Below are 25595 nucleotides of genomic sequence, written 5' to 3'. Positions count from 1 at the left end.
ATTTAATTAAATTTATTTAATTTAATTCACATTTTTTTTGCAAACTACTTTATTAGCTTTTTTTTGCAGTACTTCATTGTTAATTTTAATGTCACTATGTTTGTTTTTTTCTGATGTGCAAAACCTTTAGCAGTGTTTGATTATTAAATTGTGCTAAGTGCTTTTAAAGACTTGCTTTATAATATTTTATCTCAAGTAACTACGTACAACAATGTTTTTTTCTGCATTTGTAAAGAAATTAGCTTGTTTTTATTTCATATTTTAATCATTGTTTTTATTTTTTTTGCTCTTTTATGCTTTTGCTTTAAGAAATGCTTCAGTTTTAACACATTTTGCAGGAAAGTAAATGTGTATGCTTAAAGAATGTAAAGAGTTTTTAAGTTCGCTCCATATTGAGATATGCATGTGAACCACTATAAAAGGAATCAGTGAAGCCTTTGAGCATTTCTTTGAACAACCCACGACACAGTGCATGCAAATATTCCGTTTTTCATCTCTATCTGGATCTGACAGGAGAAACACAGTTGATTTTTTATTGCAACTCATATATAACATCTGGCACTTTCAACAAATATCAGCTACTTTAAGGCCTCTTTCATTATCAAATGTCAAAATATCAAAAAGTTAAGACAAGACACTGTGAATAGAATAAAAACTAATTAACTAATATTAGCGTACTTACCTACGCTTATACTATGCTTAATTATGTTAAGAATTACAAAAATGTTTTTAAGTTTTCTAAAATATTATATTGTAATATGAAAATTAAGCAATGTTTAATGTAATCTGCCCTACTTTGCATACATTTCTGGATCAGAAATTTGAACATTATATAAAGTCAGAATTCAATATTTTGTAGAGCTGCTTGATTCTGGCTTAAATGAGGATTGCAATTTTTTTTGCTTAAAATAAAGATCACGATTTTCTCATGATTCTGTAAATGTAAAATATAGCTTAACCTGAGTGGGCTATTATTATTGTTATTTCTCAAACATATGGTAAAAAACTATAGTAATATGTGTAGGTCTACTGTTGGTTAAAATGCTCAATGCTGTATAGACTTGGAATGGTGGACTTGAACAGACATTAAATTGGTCATTAATGCATAGTAAAGTGATGGCATCAGAATACAACTATTCACAATTCTGATGTTGAATTATTATGTTTGAGACATGTGCTTGCAATCTGTCATTGACAACATTATTAGATCCTTTTTTCTACTGGTAAACTCAGACATTTGTCATTATCAGATTCCCTCTTGCATTATATTCAACATTATATAGGGTAGAGCAGTTATACTGACACAGTTAACCATTAATTCTCATGCACAACACGTGATCGATAAGAAAGAAAAAGCATATTAAATGTTTGTCGCAATCAAAACTCTATAATGTGATATGATTATTTAAATGAGGTGCTCGCTTTCGGTTTCATTTTCACACTTTAAGTGCAGTTCATACTTCCCGAGCCGCTACCAAACGATTACTCTGTTCCACAAACTGAATATTATTTACAACTTTGTTACCTGCTATTCACAGCCTATGCAGGTTCTGTTCACAAAAGTAGACTTCATTCAGAGGCGCGCGCCTGCCCTCTCTGTGGTAACAGGTCACGGTCAGCTCAGATCCCGTGTGATTTTGCTGCCGCGAATATATCATTACATTAAGACAGAAATGACATTTTTGGGTGAGTTATACCTTATAAACAGAATAAATAACTCTTTCAACACCATTTCAACACCGTTGGTGTCCATGTTGCTGAGCATTATGTAAAACATCATGAAGACTTGTGCAGCTGCCTTTGATGGCATCAAGAGTCCAGCTTTCCTGAACTTGAAATTATGATTGGCAGAATCGTAGAAATGCTGGAATAAGATTTAGGGCGTCTAGGGGGTTGAATCAAGATACTGTTAAACTACATAAACGTATTATTCTTCCGTCTTCCTCTTCTTAGACCATGTTAAGAACGCATCTCCTCCAACTATTCAGAACACATTAGCACCTGCCTAACAACTCCTTAGCAACCACCTAGCAACACCTTAGCAACAGCCTAGCAACACCTTAGCAACCCCCTAGCAACACTCTACCAACTGCCTAGCAACACCTTAGCAACCACCTAGCGACACATTAGCAACCGCCAAGCAACCACCTAGAACAGCCTAGCAACCACCTAGCAATGGCCTAGAACACGTTAGCAATAGCCTAGCAACACATTATCAACCACCTAGCAACACCTTAGCAACTGCCTAGCAACACCTAGCAACACCTTAGCAACCAATCAAAACACTCTAGCAACCACCTAGCAACACCTAAGCAACAACCTAGAACACCTTAGCAACCGCCTAGCAACACCTCAATGCCACAAGCTTAGCACACCTGTCTTTGGGAATTTTTGCCCATTGTTCTTTGCAGTACCTCTCAAGCTCTATCTGGCTGGATGGGAAGCGACGGTGTACAGCCATTTTCAGATCTCTCCAGAGATGTTCAATAGGATTTAGTCTGGACTCTGGCTGGGACACTCAAGGACATTCACTAAGTTGTTGTGAAGCCACTCCAATGATATTTTGGCGGTGTGCTTAGGGTCATTGTTCTGCTGGAAGATGAACCGTTGCCCCAGTCTGAGGTCAAGGGCACTCTGAAGCAGGTTTTCATTCAGGATGTCTCTGTACATTGCTGCATTCATCTTTCCCTCTATCCTGACTAGTCTTCCAGTTCCTGCTGCTGAAAAACATCCTCACAGCAGGATGCTGCCACCACCATGCTATTTGTATAGATGGTATTAGCCTGGTGATGAGCGGTGCCTGGTTTTCTCCAAACGTAACGCCTGGCATTCACTCCAAAGAGTTCAATTTTCTTCTCATCAGACCAGAGAATTTTGTTTCTTATGGTCTGAGAGTCCTTCAGATGCCTTTTGATAAACTCCAGACAGGGAGTGGCTTCTGTTTGGCCACTCTACCATACAGGCCTGATTGGTGGATTGCTGCACAGATGGTTGTCCTCCTGTAAGGTTCTCCTCTCTCTACAGAAGAACGCTGGAGCTCAGACAGAGTGACCATCAGGTTATTGATCACCTCCCTGACTAAGACCTTTCTTCCCCGATCACTCAGCTTAGATGGCTGGCCAGCTCAAGAAAGAGTCCTGGTGGTTCCAAACATCTTCCACATAAGGATAATGGAGGCCGCTGTGCTCATTGGAACTTTCAGAGCAGCAGAAACTTTTCTGTAACCTTCCCCAGCCTTGTGCCTCAAGACAATCCTGTCTCAGAATTCTACAGACAATTCCTTTGTTTTCATGCTGGGTTTGTGCTTTGACATGCACTTTGACCACAGGTGAACGCCAATTAAGCTGCTGAAATATCTCAAGAATGATCAGGGAACACAGAATGTACCTCCAGAACGCAGCAGCATGAGTGGTCTTCAATGAACCTAAACGAGCACATGTCACATGTCATGCTCGCATCAAATTCAAAGCTCTGATGTTTGCCTACAAAGTGACTTCTGGCCTTGCTCCTTCTTATCTGCTCTCGCTTCTGCAGATCTATGTGCCCTCCAGAAACTTGCGTTCTGTGAATGAACGTCGCCTCGTGGTTCCATCCCAAAGAGGGAAGAAATCACTTTCGCAAACGCTCACGCTCAATCTGCCCAGTTGGTGGAATGAACTCCCTAACTGCATCAGAACAGCAGAGTGACTCGCTACTTTCAAGAAACGACTAAAAACTCAACTATTTAGTCTCCACTACACTTCCTAATCTGCAATTGCCTCTCTGAATATCATACTAACTGTACTAAAAAAAAAAAAAAAAAAACTAATACTACTTATACTTCCCTTCTTAGACTTTACAGACCTGAAACTTGCCTATAGCACTTATTCATTGTTGCTCTTGGTTGTGTAAATTGCTTCCTTGTCCTCATTTGTAAGTCGCTTTGGATAAAAGCGTCTGCTAAATGACTAAATGTAAATGTAAATGTACCTGAGCTCAATTTAGAGCTTTACAGCAAAGGCTGTGAATACTTATGTACAAGCTTTTTTATTTTTAATGAATTTGCAACAATTTCAAAAACTCTTTTTTCACCTTGTCATTATGGGGTATTGTATCTAGAATTTTGAGGAAATAAATGAATTTAGTCCATTTTGGAATAAGGCTGTAACATAAAAAAAGTGTAAAAAGTGAAGCGCTGTGAATCCTTTCTGAATGCACTGTAGTATTGAGCACATTTAAGTCTGAGTAAAATCCATCCCTACGTGATGATTAAGAAAATCCTGCAAAGCATAAAAGATCTGTGGGAGAATGAAAAGTACAGTATATTATCTGACAAACGTATCCCTCTGTAAAAACCTTCAGAATACTGTAGATATGAATAAAACAGTTTGGTGTATGTAAGGGCTATGGAGATTTATGAGAAAAAAAGTCATTTTGAGGTAACAGCTATTGTAATTGAAATCTGTGGACACAAATGGATAAATTGTGAAATAAGGAACATTTTTCTATACATTAAACTGAAATAAAAACTTAATAAAGATCCACAAATCCTGTCAAAATTGACAAGTGACTCAAAAAAACCCCGCAGTGTCTGGCATTAATGAAGTTAAGAGAAAGGTGACAGAAATGGTGACATTTTCTAGAGAAGAAAAAGTCATATTCTCTGCACAGTAAAACATTCACTTCTCATACACCCACACAGAAAACAAATGGATCTAATTGGATTTGAATAGTATAATGTGTTTTTTTTAAATTGCTGACTGAGTCCTGCGATAACCTGTAATGCTGTGTTTATTCAGAAATCTCTCTTTGTGAGACTCAGTTGGAGAAATGCTTTTTTGAGTTTATTAGTTTTATGCAGAGAACTCAAAGTACTCAAAACAGCCACAAAACCATATACTGTACCCCAAATAAGGATTATGGACCTAAAGTTGTTTTTTGTTAAAAAATTACAGTGTTTTTTTTATTATGATGACCTTTTTTGTGTGGAATTTTTATAATTTAATTGAAACATTTTTGTCATTTTCAACTGCTTCATTGGCAAATAGTTTTCTATTGTTGATGTGTATTTTAATGTAAACATAATGCACTTGAGTTAATATGGAAAATTGTTTAATGCTTTATTAGCTATTTGCAAGCTCAGAATTTGTTAAAACCTTTACTTTATTTGTTCATTTTTGTTCAGGATTGGACTACAATTTAAATTGTAATTATTACATTTTGAGTTTAAACTTCAATCTAATTGAATTAGCCTAACTAAACTGTAGTCATTGCAGCCATTTTGTGGATGAACATCGTCAACTATCTTTGCTCAAAGACAGGCTAAGGGCCGCCGATGCGGTGTCTCTCATAAATGATAAATATTTTTAAATAGGCACTATACTTATAAATAAACTGCATAGATGTAATCTAAACAACTACATTCTTGACTTAAAAAGCCTCAAAAGTACATTATGTTGCCCAAAAGCAGGAATATTTGTCAAACTGTAGAGTGTCCTTTGCTTGTTGCTGTATGTGGTGGAGTAATACACATGGGTGAAGAGGCGTTACGAGTGCTGTTACTGGCAGAGTATTGCATGGCTATCAGCCAATCAGATACAAGAATCAGATAGAACTGTTGTATAAATATAAACACACGCACACATGCACGCACGCACGCACACAAACACACACACACACACACACACACACACACACACACACACACACACACACACATACACATACACAAAATAAATATACACAGTACACAAACAGTTTATGTGTTTTTTTTTAAATATAGGATTTTATGTTAGATGCAATTAATCACAAAGAATTTTTGACAGTTAAAAAATTATTTTATTTAATATTGTTTAATATTTAAATTTATTTAGTATCGATTGTTTTGATTTGTTGTGTCTTCATAGTGGTTATAGTAAAGCAATTTTATTTGGTCAAAAATCCAAATTAATTTTTGGCTTTCTAGAACAACTTCTTGTTCATCAGGATCTTTTGTCATTACTGAAGTTTCCAAGAGGAAATTTTGTCTTTGCTGAAGATTAATTTGACGCCCTCTGAATCTGCACTGCACTCTAATCAAGCCTCTTAGACCATCATTTTAATCTGTTTTTTAAACCATTAATTGCGCATCTTGACTTTGTGTATTCATGCATGAGTTTAAAAGCTAAATTTGTCACCAGAGCTTTTTCTGAAACTAGGTAAAACACTACAGTTGAAGCACTCTTTCCTCATCTTATTCAAGGCTGATTTGTTTTTTCCTCCAATTGTGTTTACAGAGCAAAAAAGAAGAACAAGCCGCTGAACCTGAAGATCCACAGCAGTGTTGCTGGAAGCTGTGAAAACCTGCCGACGCAGCGCTCGCCTCTGCACTCCGACCACTCACTTCGATCTTTCTTCTTCCCCAATTTTGTCCCTTCCACACCACCGGTTCACTCGGACACACCGTCAGCAAGTGAGTAAAGAAATAACCCTTAACCCCAATCAGTGGTGTAAATACTCAGATGACTTTGAGTAGTTTTTTCTGTAATTTACTAATTAGTTGTACTTGATGTAATATCATACCGCAATATTATTTTTTTCCGATATTACCGTAGTCGCATGACTCGGTAAAACTATAGGTCTTCTGAGAAAATTTGCTCAGGCGAATGATGCGAACGGGAGGTAGCGGAAACTACAATCCCCATCAGCCCAGGCTCGGCCATCATCCCTTGCGGTCTGTTGTCGCTACAGATACAGTAATGCGGAAATGGAGTGTGCTGCTAGAAGCAGGGATCAAAAAGAGCTGGAAATGATCGAACCTGAAGCGGGTGTTGTCGCCGCACGCGTACTGAATAGCGGTGTTGTCGCGCGTTCTAATCAGCTGTGTAGTCGATCAGACTAGTGTAGTCGATCGGTGTTGTTGCGCGCGTACTGAATAGCGGTGTTGTTGCGCGCGTTCTGATCAGCTGTGTTGTCGCGCGCGTACTGAATAGCGGTGTTGTTGCGCGCGTTCTGATCAGCTGTGTTGTCGCGCGCGTTCTGATCAGCTGTGTTGTCGCGCGCGTACTGAAAAGCGGGAAGGGGGGGGTTTAGCGAGCATACTCAAGAGCGGTGTTGTCGCGCGCCTACTGAAGGGCGGGACGGAGGGTCTGTCGCGTCGCGGGGGCACTTTTGATAATTTTGGAAGGGCACTTTCTATCCAAGACTAAAAAGGGCATGTGCACTGCACAGGTTGAGCACTGTGTGTGCACGTGCCTGCAAGTTGGGGAATACAACTAATAACAGTCATGGGGACTGCAGAAACACAGCACACTGTTCAGATTGATGCAGACATGAGACCTCTATCTCACTCATGGTTTGTCCTCTCAAGTGGGGGAAAGACAATGCACAACGTTACCCACTGCTGTCAACCTGGGCCAAGTCATATCTCTCTGTCCCAGAAACCTTAGTCCCAAATGAGAGGGTTTTTTTCTGTTGCAGGTGACATTGTAAATGCCCAGAGATACCAGCTTTTACCAGATTATAGTTATATGATAATTTTCCTTAAAACCCATCTCTATCTAAGTGAGTGAGTGATTAAATGTTGAATGTGATGAGTTTTCAACAATACTAAATTGAAACTAAATTTTTTTACATGGTTTAATGATTTTTTGTTATTAAAATTGAAGTTCCTGTTTCAAAGCTTACAGATAGATGGCTAATTTGTATGTCATTGACACTTTTGGCACTTTTTTGGAGTATTTTCATAAGTTTTGTTTTTTCCTGTAAAGGATTCAATAAATACTGTACCGTGACATTCATACCGAGGTATTACCGTACCGTGAAATTCTGATACCGTTACATCCCTACTTTCCCTTAAGTAAGTTTTTAGTTAGTATCTGTACTTTTACTCCACTGTTTTTCGTCAACCTGCAGTCACTACTTTATTTTTTCTATGGTGATTGGCTAAAGTACAAAAATCAGTCATTCCTGTCCAATCAAATCGCACATAGAATGAATCGCATCATACTGAGCAACCTCAAGACATGGGCGCTTTATAAATGCAGCAAACCATCACGAAACATGCAAGAGTTTACACTTAGCTGATGATCTATCAAAAGCTTGTTTGGCATGCTGTCCCGGGAGAGAGCCCCTAGCCCCCCCCACACCCCCACCCCCATTCGCAGAGTGAATTCGTAGCTTGAGCTCACGTGAATCTCAAAAACTCCCCTGCTGCAGTAGCTAAAGGAACACTTGAGAAGAAGAGAGCTAGACAAGTGCCTGATTTGCTAAATCTGATATACATTATGTATACCTTTGGAACCCGGGAGAAACCCATGCGGACATGGGGAGAATATACAAACTCCTCACAGAAACACCCACCGGCCTGGCGGGGACCAGGGCTTGCAGTGTTCTTGCTGTGGGGCTTACAGTGCTAACCACTGGGCCGCCGTGCCGCCTGATCTGTGCTAAAGAACGAGAATAGAGAAGAAGAGGGGTTTCTTCCAGACGAACATAAAGGTGGACTGAAGACTGTGGTTATTTATAGTAATTTAGGAATTATATGATTGAAAGATCATGATTAGTTAATGCGTGACCGGCTGTGATCAATTATAAGCACGTGATCCTCTCAAAACTAGTTTATAGATAAACTTCACTTAAAAGTGTCCAAGAAGATGTCCAGAATCTTTACACGCAATGACACAGAGACTGTTTAGACTGCATGCCACTGATGAAAGGATGAAGTATGTTGACTGTATGAGGACTGAAATTTCCAAATGGCCTTAAACAGCAGATATTTTTAGGCCCAATCTCAATTCTACCCCTTACCCCTACCCCTCGTTTTACGCGTGCACGCCAAGGGGTAGGAGTGTCCCAATTCTCTTTAGCTTGAAGACGTAGGGCTAAGGGGAAGGGGTGAATAGCCCTTTGTATGAAGATTTTTCAGGACCACACTTGAAACCAAGGGATAAGAAAATTTCCCAGAATTCACTAGCCACAGTGGAAGTATTGCTGAACCCGGAAGTAAGGAGATCCACAAATTTGTATTTTTTTGTCATTATTACGAATTTTTGCGACAAACAAACACATGTTTATTATATTCATAACTGCGTTCGTGTTTTACCATCATGCTTTAAAAAAAAAAAAAAAAAAACGCAAAAAAAATGCTAAATTTTGCAATCTATAATCTCTATTAATAACTCCTGTACAGCAGTCCCACAGCATTCTGACACCCGAATACCCTGTCAGTAATGTCTAGTGGCTGTCAATGGGCTTTTTACAGTGTCTGATATAATGTTAATGTTGTTTTTGGTGTGTTTACATTGATGAATATGGCCACTGTGTAAATACACAGTAAAGTTACGATCTTATTGCCACATTAGATCGTTATGATAACATAATATATACCTTCAGTGATCTCCTGAAGATAATACCAAAAAATTACACAACTGGAATCACTACAGCAGTCACCATTGTCTAATCTCACAGGAGAAGCAGGAGATCGCGAGGGCATATGATGACATGTGCAGGTGCTGTAGTGCTGTCCCAATTCTTAGGGGTAAATTTTGAAGCCCTTCCCCTTAACACTCGGTTGTAAGGGCCAAGGGGAAGGGGAAAGGGTAGAGGTACAAAAAATAGAATTGGGATTGGGCCTTACTCTACTTGCACTACATTTTTGGGTGAATAATGGTACTTTTACTTGAGTATGATTTTTCAGTACTCTTTCCACCTCTGACCCCTATGCAGAAAATACAACAAAATACTTCATTTAGTCCTATTACAGAATACAGAAACTGCATATTTCTTTGCTTGGAAGTAAACGCATGGCAAATATCCAGTGTTTTTTAGAAGCTAAACCAGCCTGGAGTCGGAGATAAACACACAAGCATTAAACAGTCAATAAACCCATGTTACTTCACACAGCAGTTACAGTGAAGTGTGTTTACATGTCTGTTTAGTGCATATACCACACCACATACCACAACTGTGGACAAAATGAAGTTACCACATTTTGTAGGTATGGCTTTGAATAAAATGTTAGTATTTTTTTTATTCTAAAAGGGTCTAATAACAACATTTTTGTTTAAAATAAAATAAAAATACTGTCATTTGAATTTTCACAATTTTTTTATAATGCATTTAAGAACAACCAAGTTGACCAAAGTGCTAACAATAAAAAGGGTAAAACAAAGCACTTCACATACTTAAAAAATATAAATTCATTCATTCATTTTTCTTTGGCTAAGTCTCTATTTCAGTGGTAGCCAAAGCGGAATGAACTGCCAACTATTCCAGCAAATGTTTGCGCAGTGGATGTCCTTCCAGCTGCAACTCAGTACTGGGAAACACCCATACACACTCTCATTCATACACACACTCATACACTACGGCCAATTTAGTTTATTCAGTTCACCAACAGCGCATGTCTTTGGACTGTGGGGGAAAGCAGCGCACCCTGAGGAAACCCATGCCAACACGGGGAGAACATGCAAACAGAAATGCCAACTGAGAATTGTTAATTTGAGTATTTGTTTTTCTCTCCGCAAAAAGACAAATAGTCAGAATAACAAACGTTTTCATTGAAAATCAGAGTTATTTTACCAAAAATTAAAGGGTTAGTTTAGCCAAAAATGAAAATTTACTGACTATTTACTCACACTTAGGTGGTTTCAAACGTCTATGAGTTTCTTTCTCCTTTTAAATACAAAGGAAGCCAAAAAACTGTAACCACAGACTTTTAAAATATTTGTTTGTCCTATGATGGAGGTCAGTAGTTACAGGTTTTCAGCTTTCTTCATAATATATATTATAAAATATATCAAATATATTGTTTTGTATTCAAAAGAAGAAGGAAACTCTATCTCACATGCTCCATCTCACTGGTTAAAATTGCACTGGATTTAAATGTTCTTCAAAACATTTGGAATAATGCAAGTACTGTATTTAAATTAGCAAAATAAATAACACAGTTTTGGTGTTTTTTTTGCATATTTTAATGACAAAAAATATTTCCTTTAATAATTTCCTTTAACATTTTTGTAGTCAAAACCTTAGTATTGTGTTTTCTAAAAGTGAATCGAGATATTTAAAGACATGACACTTTTTTGTTTTGTTTTTAAATTAAAAAATGTAGTATAACATGCTCTAAATGATTTTTAAAAAATGACTCATTATTATTTTACAAAGGCTCTTTTTTAATTTGGAAGATAATCATCTGTAGTTCACAGAATAAAGCAAAAACGTTGTTTTATTCAAACACATTAAATCCTAAACCAGGAGCACCTTGCATTAAAAGATGCAAGTATAGGATTGGAACATACTGTAGTATCTGCAGATACTCAATATTACATTTAAATGTTAAATAAAAACCTGATTGCATCCTTATCAGACAGTTTTATTGTCCTCTGATTGAGTTAAAAGCATTAGTGCTTCCTACAAATGTGATTGCGAACACAACTGAATTAACCAATGAGTTAATGCCCGGTTGTCAGAATATATACTCTGCATATGAACTTTCTGTTGCATGTTTAATAAGTCTTGAAGCTTATTTTGCAGCTTTTTCATCAGTTTTATAATAAAGCCCTGCCCACTGGTAGTAGTACAGGTAATTGGTCGATATAGTTTCTTTTTTTTTTTTGTGGTCAACAACTTGAATCTCAGCGAATACTGGCTTCACAGACATCAGAAATACATCCAAATAAAGCTTGTAAATCTGTATTTTTAAATGAACCAAGTGCACTTAAAAACAAAAGTTTTTTGGTTTTGTAATCTGTATGAAAGGAACGTGAGGTACAGTCCATCCTGTCAAACGCTCATCACATGACAGCAACTGCTCAAATTCCCACAAACTTGTAAACAAAGAATCGCTGTCATTTCTAGAGGAGACTTGCCATCAAGACCAAGACCACACACAATCTGAAGAAGCATTATCTTGAGCAAATGTGTCAATTCCAGTTCCTGGAGGGCCGCAGCTCTGCAGAGTTTAGTTCCAACCCTGCTCCAAAACATTTACCTGGAGGTTATAAACAAGCCTAAAGGTCTAGTTTGATCAGGTGTGTTTAATAAGGGTTGAAACTAAACTGCAGAGTACCAGCCCTCCAGGAACTGATTATTGACACCTGTGGTCTAGAGGATGATAATGTGTAAAACGGCCATAAATAAGGTTGATGTGCTTTCGTTCCTTTCGAGTGCGCATGCACATTAGCTCGGGCAACCTGAAGAAATGCTCATTTTGTTTGATGCGAACATTTAGAAAAAAAACTTATGAGATGGTTGTTGTTTAATTTTATTGATGATTCCAAATATATAATGTACAGTGGTCCCTCTGCATAACGAGGTTCACCTCTCGCGGATTTTTTTTGTTCAACTTGACATGCTTTTTTTTTTTTTTTTTACAGTGCATTCTGCATCCTGATTAGCGCATTGTGTTCTGTGTCCTGATTGGCTGTAGACCCCTGTCAATCAGTCCCCTCCATGCCGTGGCTCTTGTACAGTACAGAATGCGTTCAGCTTGCCAAATTGAAATAAATCTTCAATCGCTAGCAGTGCGACTCTAAAGTGCTGGACTGCATGTTTGCAAGTTTTCTCCCCACAATTTCGACTAAACGTTCTGCACCGTCAAAGGCACCTACAGTCAAACTCAAAAGAAAAGTTGGACTTCTGGACATGCTAAAGAAAGGTAGAAGTTACGCGATTGTTTAAACAAGAAATTAAAGTATGAAAATGTTAATACCTATCTGAGAAAATAGTGTAGTGAGGGGTTTTACAGCCATGAAACATCTAGAATAATTGTAAAAAATAAAGCGGACTACTTCGCGGAATTCACCTATTGTGGGCTATTTTTAGAACGTGATTACCAAGTGACTACTGTACTCTTCATGGCAAAAAATTTTATAGAATTTGATGTTTACCAAATCAGACAGAATGCCCGATCATACTGCCAGAGAGGCATTTTAAAGAATTTTAAAGTAAAATGACTTGTCTTAAAAGGACTTTAATTGAACATAAAACAATTAGGTTGTCTCTCCAAAGACCTCAAGAATTGTTTTGTTTCAGCTCATTTTAAATAAGTAGTTTAAAACAAACAATAAATGTCTTTTTTTTTGAGTGTAGATGGATGGAAACATTGTTATTGACAACGACTATGCCAAAAACATCTCATGAAACACTGATGATAACTACGAGCAAAAATTGCCCTGCCTTGCACAAGCTTTAACACTGCAGATCTTATTTAAAGACTCTGAAACTCTTTAGGCTGGTGAACATCATCAGATCAGCTCACGTTGACAGATGTCTGATGACGCACAGCGGACTATAACAACCATCTCCTCGTTTTCCTTCTTAATGCATCTTTCCATCCCAACACCTATTAAAGGGCCTCATCCCAAATCGTCTCATGTGTCCCAGGACGGCTGGCAGCGTGTGAGCGCATACCGCTCAGTCTGAGTGGAGGCTCTGAATGTGGGCTGTTGCAGGAATAATGGGCCGAACGGAAGCCGTGTGGATGTGAGGAGACTGGAAATGACACGAGAATGACGCAGAAGCACTCAATTTAGACAGAGATAATCGTGCAGATGGAGGGAAAAGTTTCGACTGCATGTTTCCAGGAATGTGAATGATAGACCCCCGCCACGCTTTAGCAGTCTGGTGGATGTGTTGTACACCATATTACAACCTGTGACAGATTTAAACTCGGAGGACAAAGAAGTATTAACAAATGCTTCAATGAACCAGTTTTTCTTCTATATTTAAAATCAATGGATGCAGGTATTGTCTTATACTGTAGTGTGCAGCACAAAAACAATGTTTAAATCTCACATAATGTAGTGCAATGTTTAAGGATGCTTAGATGCTCTAAACTACAGCAAGAACGGAAAGGAAATATAATTATTTATATTTTTATTGTATGTTTTGCTGACTGCCAGATTGATTTATTTGATTGATTGATTGATTGATTGATTGATGATCGAAATAATAACTGAAATAATTCCTGATCTGATTTTCATTGAGAATGTTTCAGCCCGTGTTCATTGGAAATACGCTTCAGCTCCATTTTTGCCAATCATAAAAAAAAAAAAAAATTCTCTGGGAACGTATTATTGCACGATTCAGGTGTCAATTCCCCTAGAGGGTGCTGTTTATATTTTTTGCGAATCTGAAATAGTTAGTTAGGGTACTTTTTGCTATACGTTTCATCCAACTTGTACACATCATCAAATCATTTGAATGGAAAATGCCCCTAAAAAGTGTCATATTTAAGAAAAATATCAGCAATATCAGCAGATGAGCAATTCCATGTTGGGCTGCACTATATACAGTTGAAGTCAGAATTATTAGCTTAGGAAAGTTATTATATAACGATGGTTTGTTCTGTAGACTATCGAAAAAAAAAATGCTTAAAGGGGCTAATAATATTGACGTTAAAACAGTTAAAAAAAATAAAAACTGCTTTTATTTTAGCCGAAATAAAACAAATAAGACTTTCTCCAGAAGAAAAAAAAATTGTCAGACATACTATAAAAATGTTCTTGCTTTGATAACCATCAATTAAGAAATATATAAAAAAGAAAAAAAAAATCAAAAGGGGGGCTAATAATTCTGATTTCAATTGTATATCGTTTCAGCATGGATATCGCAATGTGCTAATCTGCAATAGTCACATCGCAGTATCTGCAGTGTTGAGTTGGGGTTTGGTGGAAGCATTGTACATTGTAGATAGTTGTGGGAAGCATTTATTTGAGATTTTTGATACATTTTTAAATGATTTTGATTAAAGTTATTTTAGTTAATATAATTGAGAATTGGTTAATTTATTTTTAAATTAAAAACAATTAAAAGTTATAAATTCAAAATGTTAAGATGATTGAATGAAATAACAGGGGTTTAAAACTTTAATTAATCATAATTGTTATTTTTTTTTAAATATTTCCTAAGTGATGTTTAACAGAGAACAGAGAAAGGAAATATTCAGTATTTCCTATTTCATTTTTCATCTACAGAATGTTTTATACATTTTTGTTTAGCTGAAATATAGGGAGGGTGACTTGGTGTCTTACCACTTTCACCTCACAGCAAGAAGGTCGCTAGTTTGAGTTAGGCTGGGTCAGTTGGCATTTCTGTGTGTAGTTTGCATGTTCTCCCCGTGTTGTTTTGGGTTTCCTCTGTGTGCTCCAGTTCCCCCCACAGTCCAAAGATATGCGCTTTAAGTGAATTGAATGAATATGACTGAGTGTATATGTCACCAGTATATGGTTATCAGCTGATAGATATGGGCCAATAGGGGCCTTCTGTGTCTACTAGTAGGTTCAGTAGCCTGTTATCATTTTATTATTTCTTAAGGGGGCTAATAATATTGACCTTAAACAATAGTTTATTCTGTAGTCAATAGATGTATTTTATTATTCAATTGGCTACAGAACAAACTATTGTTTAAAAATGTGCTGAACAAATAATTACATTTGGAACTTGGAAAATATTTTACAGGTGGGATAATACATTTCCCTTCAACTGTAGCTTTTATTTTTTTATAAATTAGGTTTTTGTAGCACATTTTTGTAGCACTTTTGTTATGTGCTTTTGTCTTTTTTGTATACTTTTGTTTATCTATTATTCATTATGATTTATTTGTTAATTTTTAGATCTAATTAGTTCTTTTTTACCCAGGTGACGTAAATAAATTGATGCATAATATAATTTTTACATTTTAATTCATAGTTTTAGTTGTAGTTAAGAATAAAGTCCCTGCTATTAAGGCGAGAAATCAAAGGCTTTTAGAGTTTGGGATGCATGAGCTTGTTGTAAAACCGCATTTATGCATTTATTTAGTTTTTTGCTTACTGAAATGACACTTTCAGAGAATCGTGCAATACAATACTGCTTTTAAGACATTTTTTTACTAAATCACCACATTCCTTTAGAGTTTGGATCTCCAGATCTCACTATGAAAGCAGATTTATGTTTACATTTTGTAGTTAGCTTGTTATATAATTATTTACAATAGAATATAGCAAAACAGATGTTTTATTTTGTTGTTGTTGTTGAAAACTTGGCTCAATTTACAGCTCTCTTAGGGTTTGAACATTTTTTTTAATCCATTTAGCCGATCTTTGGGTCTGAGTAAAGTCTAGATAGGATACAGCTGCAGATATGCACATCGATATGACATCATTTTTCTGACACTGTATAACAATAATTAATACCTTTACATTACTGTCATGGTTGGGTTTAGGGTTGGGCTATTGGTAGACATTAATAAAATACAATTAATGGGAAATTGAATAAATAATATTAATGATTCTCATTAACTTCCGGCCGCAACCGTATCTGATCTAGGAATAAACCCGGGTCTGTCGGCAGCACTTTTAGTTTAGCTTAGCATAAATCATTGAATTTGATTGGACCATTATAAATAAAAAATAAATACAAATTTTTTAAATATTATTTCTTTTTAGCTTAACTTTTCTGTAGTTACATTATGTTCTGATTGACCGAAAATGAAAAGTTGCTATTTTCTAGTCAAATATGGCTAGGAATTGAGACCTAATAAACAAGGATCTTTGTTTACGTACCATGGCTGCCGCAGGCACAATAATATTACGCAGTATTACGTAGAGCCTGAAAATAGTCCTTTAATTAGCAAATGCATCTAAACTGGTCATTTTTGTGTGAGATGCTAATGGTCTAATCCGATTCAATGATTTATGCTAAGCTAAGCTAACAGTGCTTCCGCCAGACCTAGAGATCGGCTGAATGATTCAACATTGGTAAAAATCAGCTGTTTAACTCCAGGGGAGCTGTAAAATAAACCAAGAGTGTTGCCTTAAGATTTTTTGGATCTCCAGATCTTGTTATGAAAGCAGATTTCTGTATATATTTTGTTAGCTGGTTTGTTAGTTCTGATTATTTACCACAGGTTAAGATCATTTTTCCCCAAAACGCCACATTCCTCCAGAGTTTGTATCTCCAGGTCTTGTCGTGTGTTCAGTTGAGTGATGGTCTGATCTGTGTTTCCGTGGCAGCAGGAGCAGGTCTGTAATCTAATTGTGTTTGTGGGGTCTCTGTAATGGCATTAGCTGCGCTCTGGACGTCCCACTGGGGCTCCAGGCCGGATGCGGTGACAGTAAAGCAGGCCTCTGGAGCGTCGTCAGCTCTGTTAATGCGTCTGCTGTTCTTCTGGATTATTGTACGCAGCAGTGTGAGCCCGAGGCCTGTGCTTCACGCTTTCAGCTTTCTGCTTTACTGACGACACACAGACGCCGTGTGCAATACTGCGAAAGGCTTACGTATACGTGCAGTTTCACTCTCAATGACAGAACAAAATGTTACAGGGTAGAAAAAATATAACGTTGATATTTCGTAAATCTGGAGGTTATTAATAATTTAAGCAATTATAATTAATCATTTTGTATTAAACATTGCTAATTGTATATTGAATCTTTTCTGTTTAGGGTCATAATAATAAAATAAATAATAATAATAATAATAATAATAATAATAATAATAATAATAATAATAATAATAATCATAACAATTAAAAGAAGGAGATAAGATGATGATTATTATTAAATAAAGGAATATTAACAACAACAACAACAACAACAACAACAATAATAATAATAATAATAATAATAACAATAATAATAACAATAATAACAGCAATAATAAAAATAATAATTATAATTATATAATAATAATAATAATAATAATAATATTAATTATAATAATAAAAACAACAATAATAATAATACTACTACTACTTATAATAATAATAATAACACCAATATTAATATAAATGATAATAATAATAATAATATTATTATATAACATCAATAATAACAGCAATAATAATAATAATTATTATAATAATAATTATAATATAATAATAATAATAACAGCAATAATAATAATAATAATAATAATAATAATAGTAACAATAAAAACAACAACAACAACAATAATAATAACAGCAATAATAATATCAATGATAATAATAATAATAATATAAACAATAGCATTTAGAAAGTGTATTTATTAATTTATTTTAGCACCCATTCACGTTTTCTTTTTAACAATAACAGCAGCAGCAACAACAACAACAACAACAACAATAATAATAATAACAATAACAATAATAATCAATAGCATTGAGAATGTTTATTTATTCATTTATTTTTAGCACCCATTTACTTTTATTTTCCAATAAAGAATTTTAGTTTTAACTTGCAGATCAAAATCTGATAATGTGCAAAATGCAAAGCGCATTAAAAAGTAGGAAATGTTACTTTCAAAATGCACTTATATTTTGAAAAGTGTTTATTTCTTTTCAAATTGGATTTGAACAAAAGCAACATGAGAGCATAAAGTCTCTGTTGCTTTCTGATTAATTACATTGCCGTCCATAAAGTTTGAGGAGTCTTTTTTTTTCCCTCTTTGTACTCTTGCATGCTTTATAAAGAAAGTGACAGCTTATGTTCTGGCTGTAGAACACACTTAAACTATAAAGCTGAAGCCAACTCTTGACTTTTATTTCCTCACGGCACAAAGGCGCAGCACAGCACTTTAATACTGTCATTTCTGCTGTCAATCAAAAGCCTGCAGTGAATTGTTTAAGAGCAGGTCAATAACAGGTGTTTAATGTGCTTGCGGCGTCGCTCACTCTTATTTGCCTACTGAAAAAAAAAAAGCTGAAATCTTATTACTGTAAATCTAATAAGTCGCTTTGCATTGTTCCATTATAAGCGCTGAGAGGTAGTTTCCTGTTAATCATTGTTTACAAATAATTTAATTCTTGTTTTTTTTGTGTGTTAACTACTGATGACATTTTCTAAATTAAAATAGGTAATTTAGCTTTTTGTTGCATTTAATAACAAGAAGATGCCATGTGATTTGATATATAGATTATTGGTCTCAGACAAATCAATCCATAAGTAATCAGGTTGAATTTATTTAATTATTCATATCTGTGATATGGATATTGCATATGTATACACTACCTGACAAAAGTATGGTTGCCTATCAAACTTTTAGGAACAACAAGTAATAGCCCAACTTCTAGTTGATCATTTGCTATTGCAATTTTTACTATGCCTTGTGCAACACTAATTAGAGGAGGATTCAAAATAAGGGAACAAGCATTTTCTGTTTTGCTTTGTGTGAGGCTCGATTTACTGTTTAAAAACTTACTGTAGTATAATTTAAAGGAACACTCCATTTTTGGGGGGAAATAGGCTCACTGCTAGTTAAACAGTTGAGTTTGACCTTTTTTAAATCCTTTCATCCCATAACCAGGTCTCATGGGAGCACTTTTAGCTTAGTTTAGTGTAAATATTTGAATCGAATTAGACCATTAGCATCTCACTGCAAAAAATTCAAAAGAGTTTCAAATTTTTTTGGGATTTAAAGCTTGACTATTTTATAGTTACAGCGTGTACTGATGAAAAATATAAATAAAATTTGCTATTTTCTAGGTTGATATGTCTAGGAACTGTACTCTCATATTGGTGTAACAATCAAGGAACTTTACTGCTGCAGCCATTGTACGGCAACATAGTTCCTTGATTATTACGCAAGAATGAGAGTATAGTTCCTGTCTATTCTCTGAAACCAGCTCTGATAAATACTCTGATAATGCAGCCATGTTATCTAGTTACTTAGCTGTGACTATTTTCAGGCACTTCATAATGCAGCCATAGTATGGCGACATACTTCCTTGATTATTACGCAAGAATGAGAGTATAGTTCCTGTTTATTCTCTGAAACCAGCTCTGATAAATACTCTGATAATGCAGCCATGTTGTCTAGTTACTTAGCTGGGACTATTTTCAGGCACTTCATAATGCAGCCATGGTACAGCAACATAGTTCCTTAACTATTACACCAGAATGAGAGTATAGTTCCTGTCTATTCGCTGAAACCAGCTCTGATAAATACTCTGATAATGCAGCCATGTTGTCTAGTTACTTAGCTGGAACTATTTTCAGGCACTTCATAATGCAGCCATAGTACCACAACCATAGTTCCTTGATTATTACGCCAGAATGAGAGTATAGTTCCTATCTATACTCTGAAACCAGCTCTGATAAATCCTTTCATCCCATAACCAGGTCTCATGGGAGCACTTTTAGCTTAGTTTAGTGTAAATCTTTGAATCAAATTAGTCCATTAGCATCTCACTGCAAAAAATTTTAAAAAGAGTTTCAAATTTTTGGGGGATTTAAAGCTTGACTATTTTATAGTTAATGCAGCAATGCTATCATTACTTAGCTGGTTACTTACTTATCTAGACTATTTTCAGCCATAGTACGGCAACATAGTTCCTTTATTATTACGCCAGAATGAGAGTATAGTTCCTGTCTATACTCTGAAACCAGCTCTCATAAATACTCTCATAACACAGCAATGTTATCTAGTTACATAGCTGGGACTATTTTTAGCCATTTCATAATGCAGCCATAGTACAGCAACATAGTTCTTTTGATAATTACGCCAGAATGATAGTACAGTTCCTAGACGTATTGTCCTAGAAAATACAAGCTTTTCATTTTCTGTCAGCCTCATTACACTATGAAAATAGAATCAAAGTATAAATAAAATTAAAATGATTAAAAGTCTTTGGTCATTTTTTAATGAAATGCTAATGGTCTAATCCGATTGAATGATCTATGCTAAGCTAACTTAAAAATGCTCGGGCCAGATCCGGAGATCGGCTGAATAATATAAAAATAGTAAAAAGGAACTGTTTACCTCTAGGGGTGTAAAATAAGATTAAAATTATACTATTTTTCCCCAAAAAGAGGAATGTTCCTTTAAAATGGAAACTTTTTCAGTTTACTCATCTGTATTTTCAGCCAGACATCTGTACGTTTAACTGATTACAAAACTAACTACAGTATGATATCCTTTCTCTTGTTATAGCATCACTTTTTTACACCCTTGTTTATTTCTGATAGTTGATTGAGTGATTGAGTCAACATGCTGGTTCTGAATGACTGGCTGTTGGTTCAAAAAGGCAAAGACAGAAACATACAAATATTGTTTCTGCAAATTAGACACCTGCCTCTGGTGGCTTTCTTATTTTTAGCAGTATTTGCTCCAATTAAGTGCACATTCACCTGCTCTGTAGTGAAGCTGGTCTGTTTCCGTGCCTTGCGGATGAAAAGTAAACCTGCTGTGAGCCGATCCGAGATACTCCGGTAAACTTTTAACTCTGCTTTAATGAAAGACTGCTCTCTTTCTCCGCGCTTCTGCATACGATGAAAGGATTTTACATGCCTTCAGTAGCTTGAAAATCACTTGTTATGTGAATATGGTAATCTTATCAATGCACTGTGATGCTTTTGTGGTACTTTTCTTTTGAGTTGGCTTTTGTTTTTGTTTCATTTTTGCAAATGTGATGGCATATAGCACATGTAAGATCAGGTTTGTCAAATTTGTGGGCTTTAATTTCCTTTAAATGCAATAATTTCAAAGCGGCTGCCATGGAAACAGCCAAGCAAGAACTTTTTCTAAAATTATCACTGCAGTGTTGTGTAGTTCTTGTGGTGAGCATTGGTTTTGATTATTGCTATATCCTCTTTTTTAATCATTAAATTAAAAACAAAATTGCTAAAATATCGCAACTAAATTAATAAATTTAATATAGTGGTTAATAATTAGAGGATATGGCTATTGCAATGTCTGTCTGTCTGTCTGTCAGTCTGTCTATCTATAATTTTTATTTCATTCATATTTTCATATTCTTAAAAGTCTTAAAGATTTAATGTCGTACTCCTAGATTTAGCTATGTATATCTCATTCAGCTTTTAGTGATGTTTTATAAATTTTTATAAAAAAACAAATTTTTCTGCATGCGCAGAAGTTTCAGTATCGAATACGTCATTGACAATTATCCCATCATCAAATCAGTTCTTGAGCAACCCCTATATATACCAAAGCTGTCTTACCTGCAGCATCTCACGACTTTTGCATCCCTCCACCACTCCGTCACCTCACCTCTTGCATTACATTCCCGGGGGGAGCGTTCTGTGGCCGGGCTAGATACTTTGCTCGAACCCCAACTCCTCTTTGTTTCCTGATAAGGGGAATAACTCGAGTTGGGGTGTCTCCTCGAGCTCAGAGCCCTCTACCTGGACAGCACGCCAAATATGCTTTATACTTAAACGAATGCAAGTGTGAACTCGTGAATAGTAATTTAAGTGCTTACATTTAATCTTTTTTATTATTTCAGGTTTTTGGAACATCCAGCCATTATACACTTGATTTTAAAATATTTTTGGTTTTGTTTCAGTTTTTTGCAACATTCACGCGAATCTAATTTTCATTTTAAATATTCATTGTTTTACTTTAGATGTTTGCACATGCAAATGCATTTAAGAAAACCTATTATACCTCTTTTTACAAACAGTAAAATACATTTCTGATGTCTCTAAGGCAGGGGTGGGCAAACTCGGTCGTGAAGGGCCGGTGTCCTACACAGTGTAGCTCCAACTCTAATCAAACACCACTGCTTTAGATTTCTAGTGATCTTGAAGACACTGATTGGAATGTTCAGGTGTTTTTGATTAGAGTTGGAGCTAAACTATACAGGACACCGGCCCTCCAGGCACTCAAAATAGCAGCAGATTCAACTCTAATGGCGGATGGCTGCTTCTCACTCATGCCTATGTATGATAATGAGGGAGATATCATCAATAATTGGCAGGACTTTCCTGCTCTGATGACATGAACCAAGAGAGAATGTCAGTCAAAGTGTTTTTACTGACATTTTTTTTTTTATCAAGTGTGATTATAAAAAATACAATTATTTATAGGTGCAGTATGTACTGTAAGTTTGACACCCAGTGGTTGAAGTAGGTATTGCACTCCTGATTCAAAACACATTTTCACTCGGCTCCTTCTCTGACGAGTCGCAAGTGCAGGTTGCCAGATTGATGTGTTTCTGACTATTGAACCTAAAGGCTGACTTAAGGCTGATTTGATTTGTTTTCTAACTATCTATAAGTATCAAAACAAAGACGGCCGTTCCGGCACATAATGCATATTTTCAAAGCAGAATATGCTGACTTCAGCATTGTTTTTTAGATAAGCAAGAATGTTCACTTAGCATGTTTCTTAAATATCTGCAAACATATTATGGTATTTTTATGCTTCAGAAGAGTCAAAAACTTAGAGCAACTTTATTTTTACCATTGTAGGCTGACTATATTCACACACTGTTAACACACAACTGTTTAACCCCCATATAAAAGTGATTTTTGCATATTAGGTCCCCTTTAAAGTAAACCAAATATAAAAACAAACCAAAGCATAAGCCATGATTAATATAGTGGATACTGGTTCTATTTTTATAAGCAAATGCATCTGATATTTCAAAGATGCTTAATTCTAAGGACATCCTTTTAACATGAACAGAACTGTTTGTCTTTTATTTTCACTGCCAGACCAATTGATTTTCCACATCATTGAAATATGCATCAATGTAATGGCTCTTTGCTTTGTGGACAGCGGATTTCTTTTGTTCAGAATTGCATGTTCATAAAGCTGCATTAAAAAGATAATTGTCTGTGTACAGTACATCCCTACGTTTGTACATTTAACAGGAAGAAAGGCTTTGAGGGACAGAAGTACAGGATAATGTCTTCTTTTAATTCATAGCAAATTTAATCCAGCATTTCCGATGATACCATTTAATTAAAGCAACACTTTAAAGTAGTGGTTGGGGGAGGGGGGGGGGGGTCATATTTTTCTGCTTAGTCCCCTTATTAATCCGGGGTTGCCACAGCGGAATGAACCGCCAACTTATCCAGCACGTTTTTACGCAGCGGATACCCTTCTAGCCGCAACCCATCTCTGGGAAACATCTACACACACTCTTTCACACTCATACACAACAGACAATTTAGCTTACCCAATTCACCTGTACCGCATGTCTTTGGACTGTGGGGGAAACCAGAGCACGCGGAGAAAACCCATGCGAACGCAAGAAGAACATGCAAATTCCACTCAGAAACGCCAACTGAGCCAGCCGAGGCTTGAACCAGCGACCTTTTTGCTGTGAAGCGACAGCATTAACTACTGCACCACTGCGTCGCCTAACCGCCATTATTATTATTATTATTCATTCATTCATTCATTCGTTTTCTTGTCGGATTAGTCCCTTTATTAATCCGCGATCGCCACAGCGAAATGAACCGCCAACTTATCCAGCAAGTTTTTACGCAGCGGATGCCTTTCCAGCCACAACCCATCTCTGGAAAACATCCACACACACATTCACACACACACATACACTACGGACAATTTAGCCTACCCAATTCACCTGTACCACATGTCTTTGGACTATGGGGGAAACCGGAGCACCCGGAGGAAACCCACGCGAACGCAGGGAGAACATGCAAACTCCACACAGAAACACCAACTGAGCCGAGGCTCGAACCAGCGACCCAGCGACCTTCTTGCTTTGAGTCGACAGCACTATCTGCTGCACCACTGCTTCGCCGATCGCACTTTTCACTCTGGTAAAACATAAACGCAAATTCGAAAATGAAAGAAACACTATTAAAATAGGTTCTGTTTTGTCAAGTTTACCTGCTTTCAGCTTAAATGTCCAACATGTTTACACCTAAGTCACATTGTTTCAAAAAAAGAAAATGCTATGAACTAAATAAAACAAAACACGTCACATGATTTGTTTCGAAAAATGAATAAACAGTGTCTTAATGTCCATAAGAAAACATCTGGCTGTCAGTCTTTGACATGAATGGACTTTGCTCCTCATCGCCCCCACACCTTGATGCTCATGACAAGAAAAGCATGTGGAGTTATCTTTTTTATTATAAGTGAGGTGTAGACCGCCGTCATGCATGAATGAATGATATTTTTGCACTTTTACACATTATAATCCATGATCACATTACACAATACTGAAACCACACATCTAAATAACACATAGTCAATATCTTTTGAGACCCCTAACATTTCACAATTCATGTTTTTAAGGGAGCCCTTGCCTTATTTAGGGGAGCTGAGCTCCCCCTAGCTCTTCAGTAGTTCGCACGCTGATCAAGGTGCCTGTTGGGAAATAAAAACAAAAAACAAAAAAAAACAAAAACAACAGCAGATTGATCTCAGTTCACGCCATCTTTTATTATTAAATATCTCAGCCAACTGTCTAACAGGATTGTGCTTCCAAATATCAGACATCTGATAATATGACAGCATTCGTTATTGAGTGTCATTATTTATTATGCAGGAAAAAAAGAGCAATTCTCTGCTTGAAGCAACTTCAGTTTACATTATAACTGATAAAGTTTCTCAGGAAGTGAGAGTTTGGTTTTGGGCTTTATTTTCTGATCATTTATGCATCGCAATTTTTTAGGTTTTAGTTTGCAACTTTGGATGGAAACAAAGCTTGTGGTTTATTCACATTAGATATTCATAGTTTTTTTAAAAGAATTAAAAATATGAATGGCGGCACAGTGGTTAGCACTGTCGCCTCACAGTAAGAAGGTGTCTAATCTGAGTCCAGGCTGGACCTGTTACAGTGATCCGTGATCTAGCTACTGCAGATCGCCTAAAAACTTTCACTTGAACTACAATCCCGTCCCCATATGGACTACAAATCCTGTCATACACCTCACACACACCTGTTCCAGTTTTCT

General features: G+C 36.2%; 1 protein-coding gene across 7 annotated transcripts in view; it reads left to right on the top strand.

Moving 5' to 3' along the window:
* ksr2 (kinase suppressor of ras 2) overlaps positions 1-25595 on the top strand; it is a 216187-nt gene that overhangs the window by 104114 nt on the left and 86478 nt on the right. For all 7 annotated transcript variants that reach the window (XR_012406063.1, NM_001423542.1, XM_009301241.5 and 4 more), the window contains 1 exon segment: positions 6255-6430. Coding sequence is in view for 6 of the 7 variants with exons in the window: in NM_001423542.1 (NP_001410471.1) it covers positions 6255-6430 (176 nt within the window). In the remaining variant the exon portion in view is untranslated.

Source organism: Danio rerio, chromosome 5 (genome assembly GCF_049306965.1).
Source record: "Danio rerio strain Tuebingen ecotype United States chromosome 5, GRCz12tu, whole genome shotgun sequence".
NCBI classification, from domain to species: domain Eukaryota; kingdom Metazoa; phylum Chordata; class Actinopteri; order Cypriniformes; family Danionidae; genus Danio; species Danio rerio.
The sequence above is the reverse complement of the archived record's forward strand: the minus strand, read 5'-3'. Positions and strand labels throughout refer to the sequence as shown.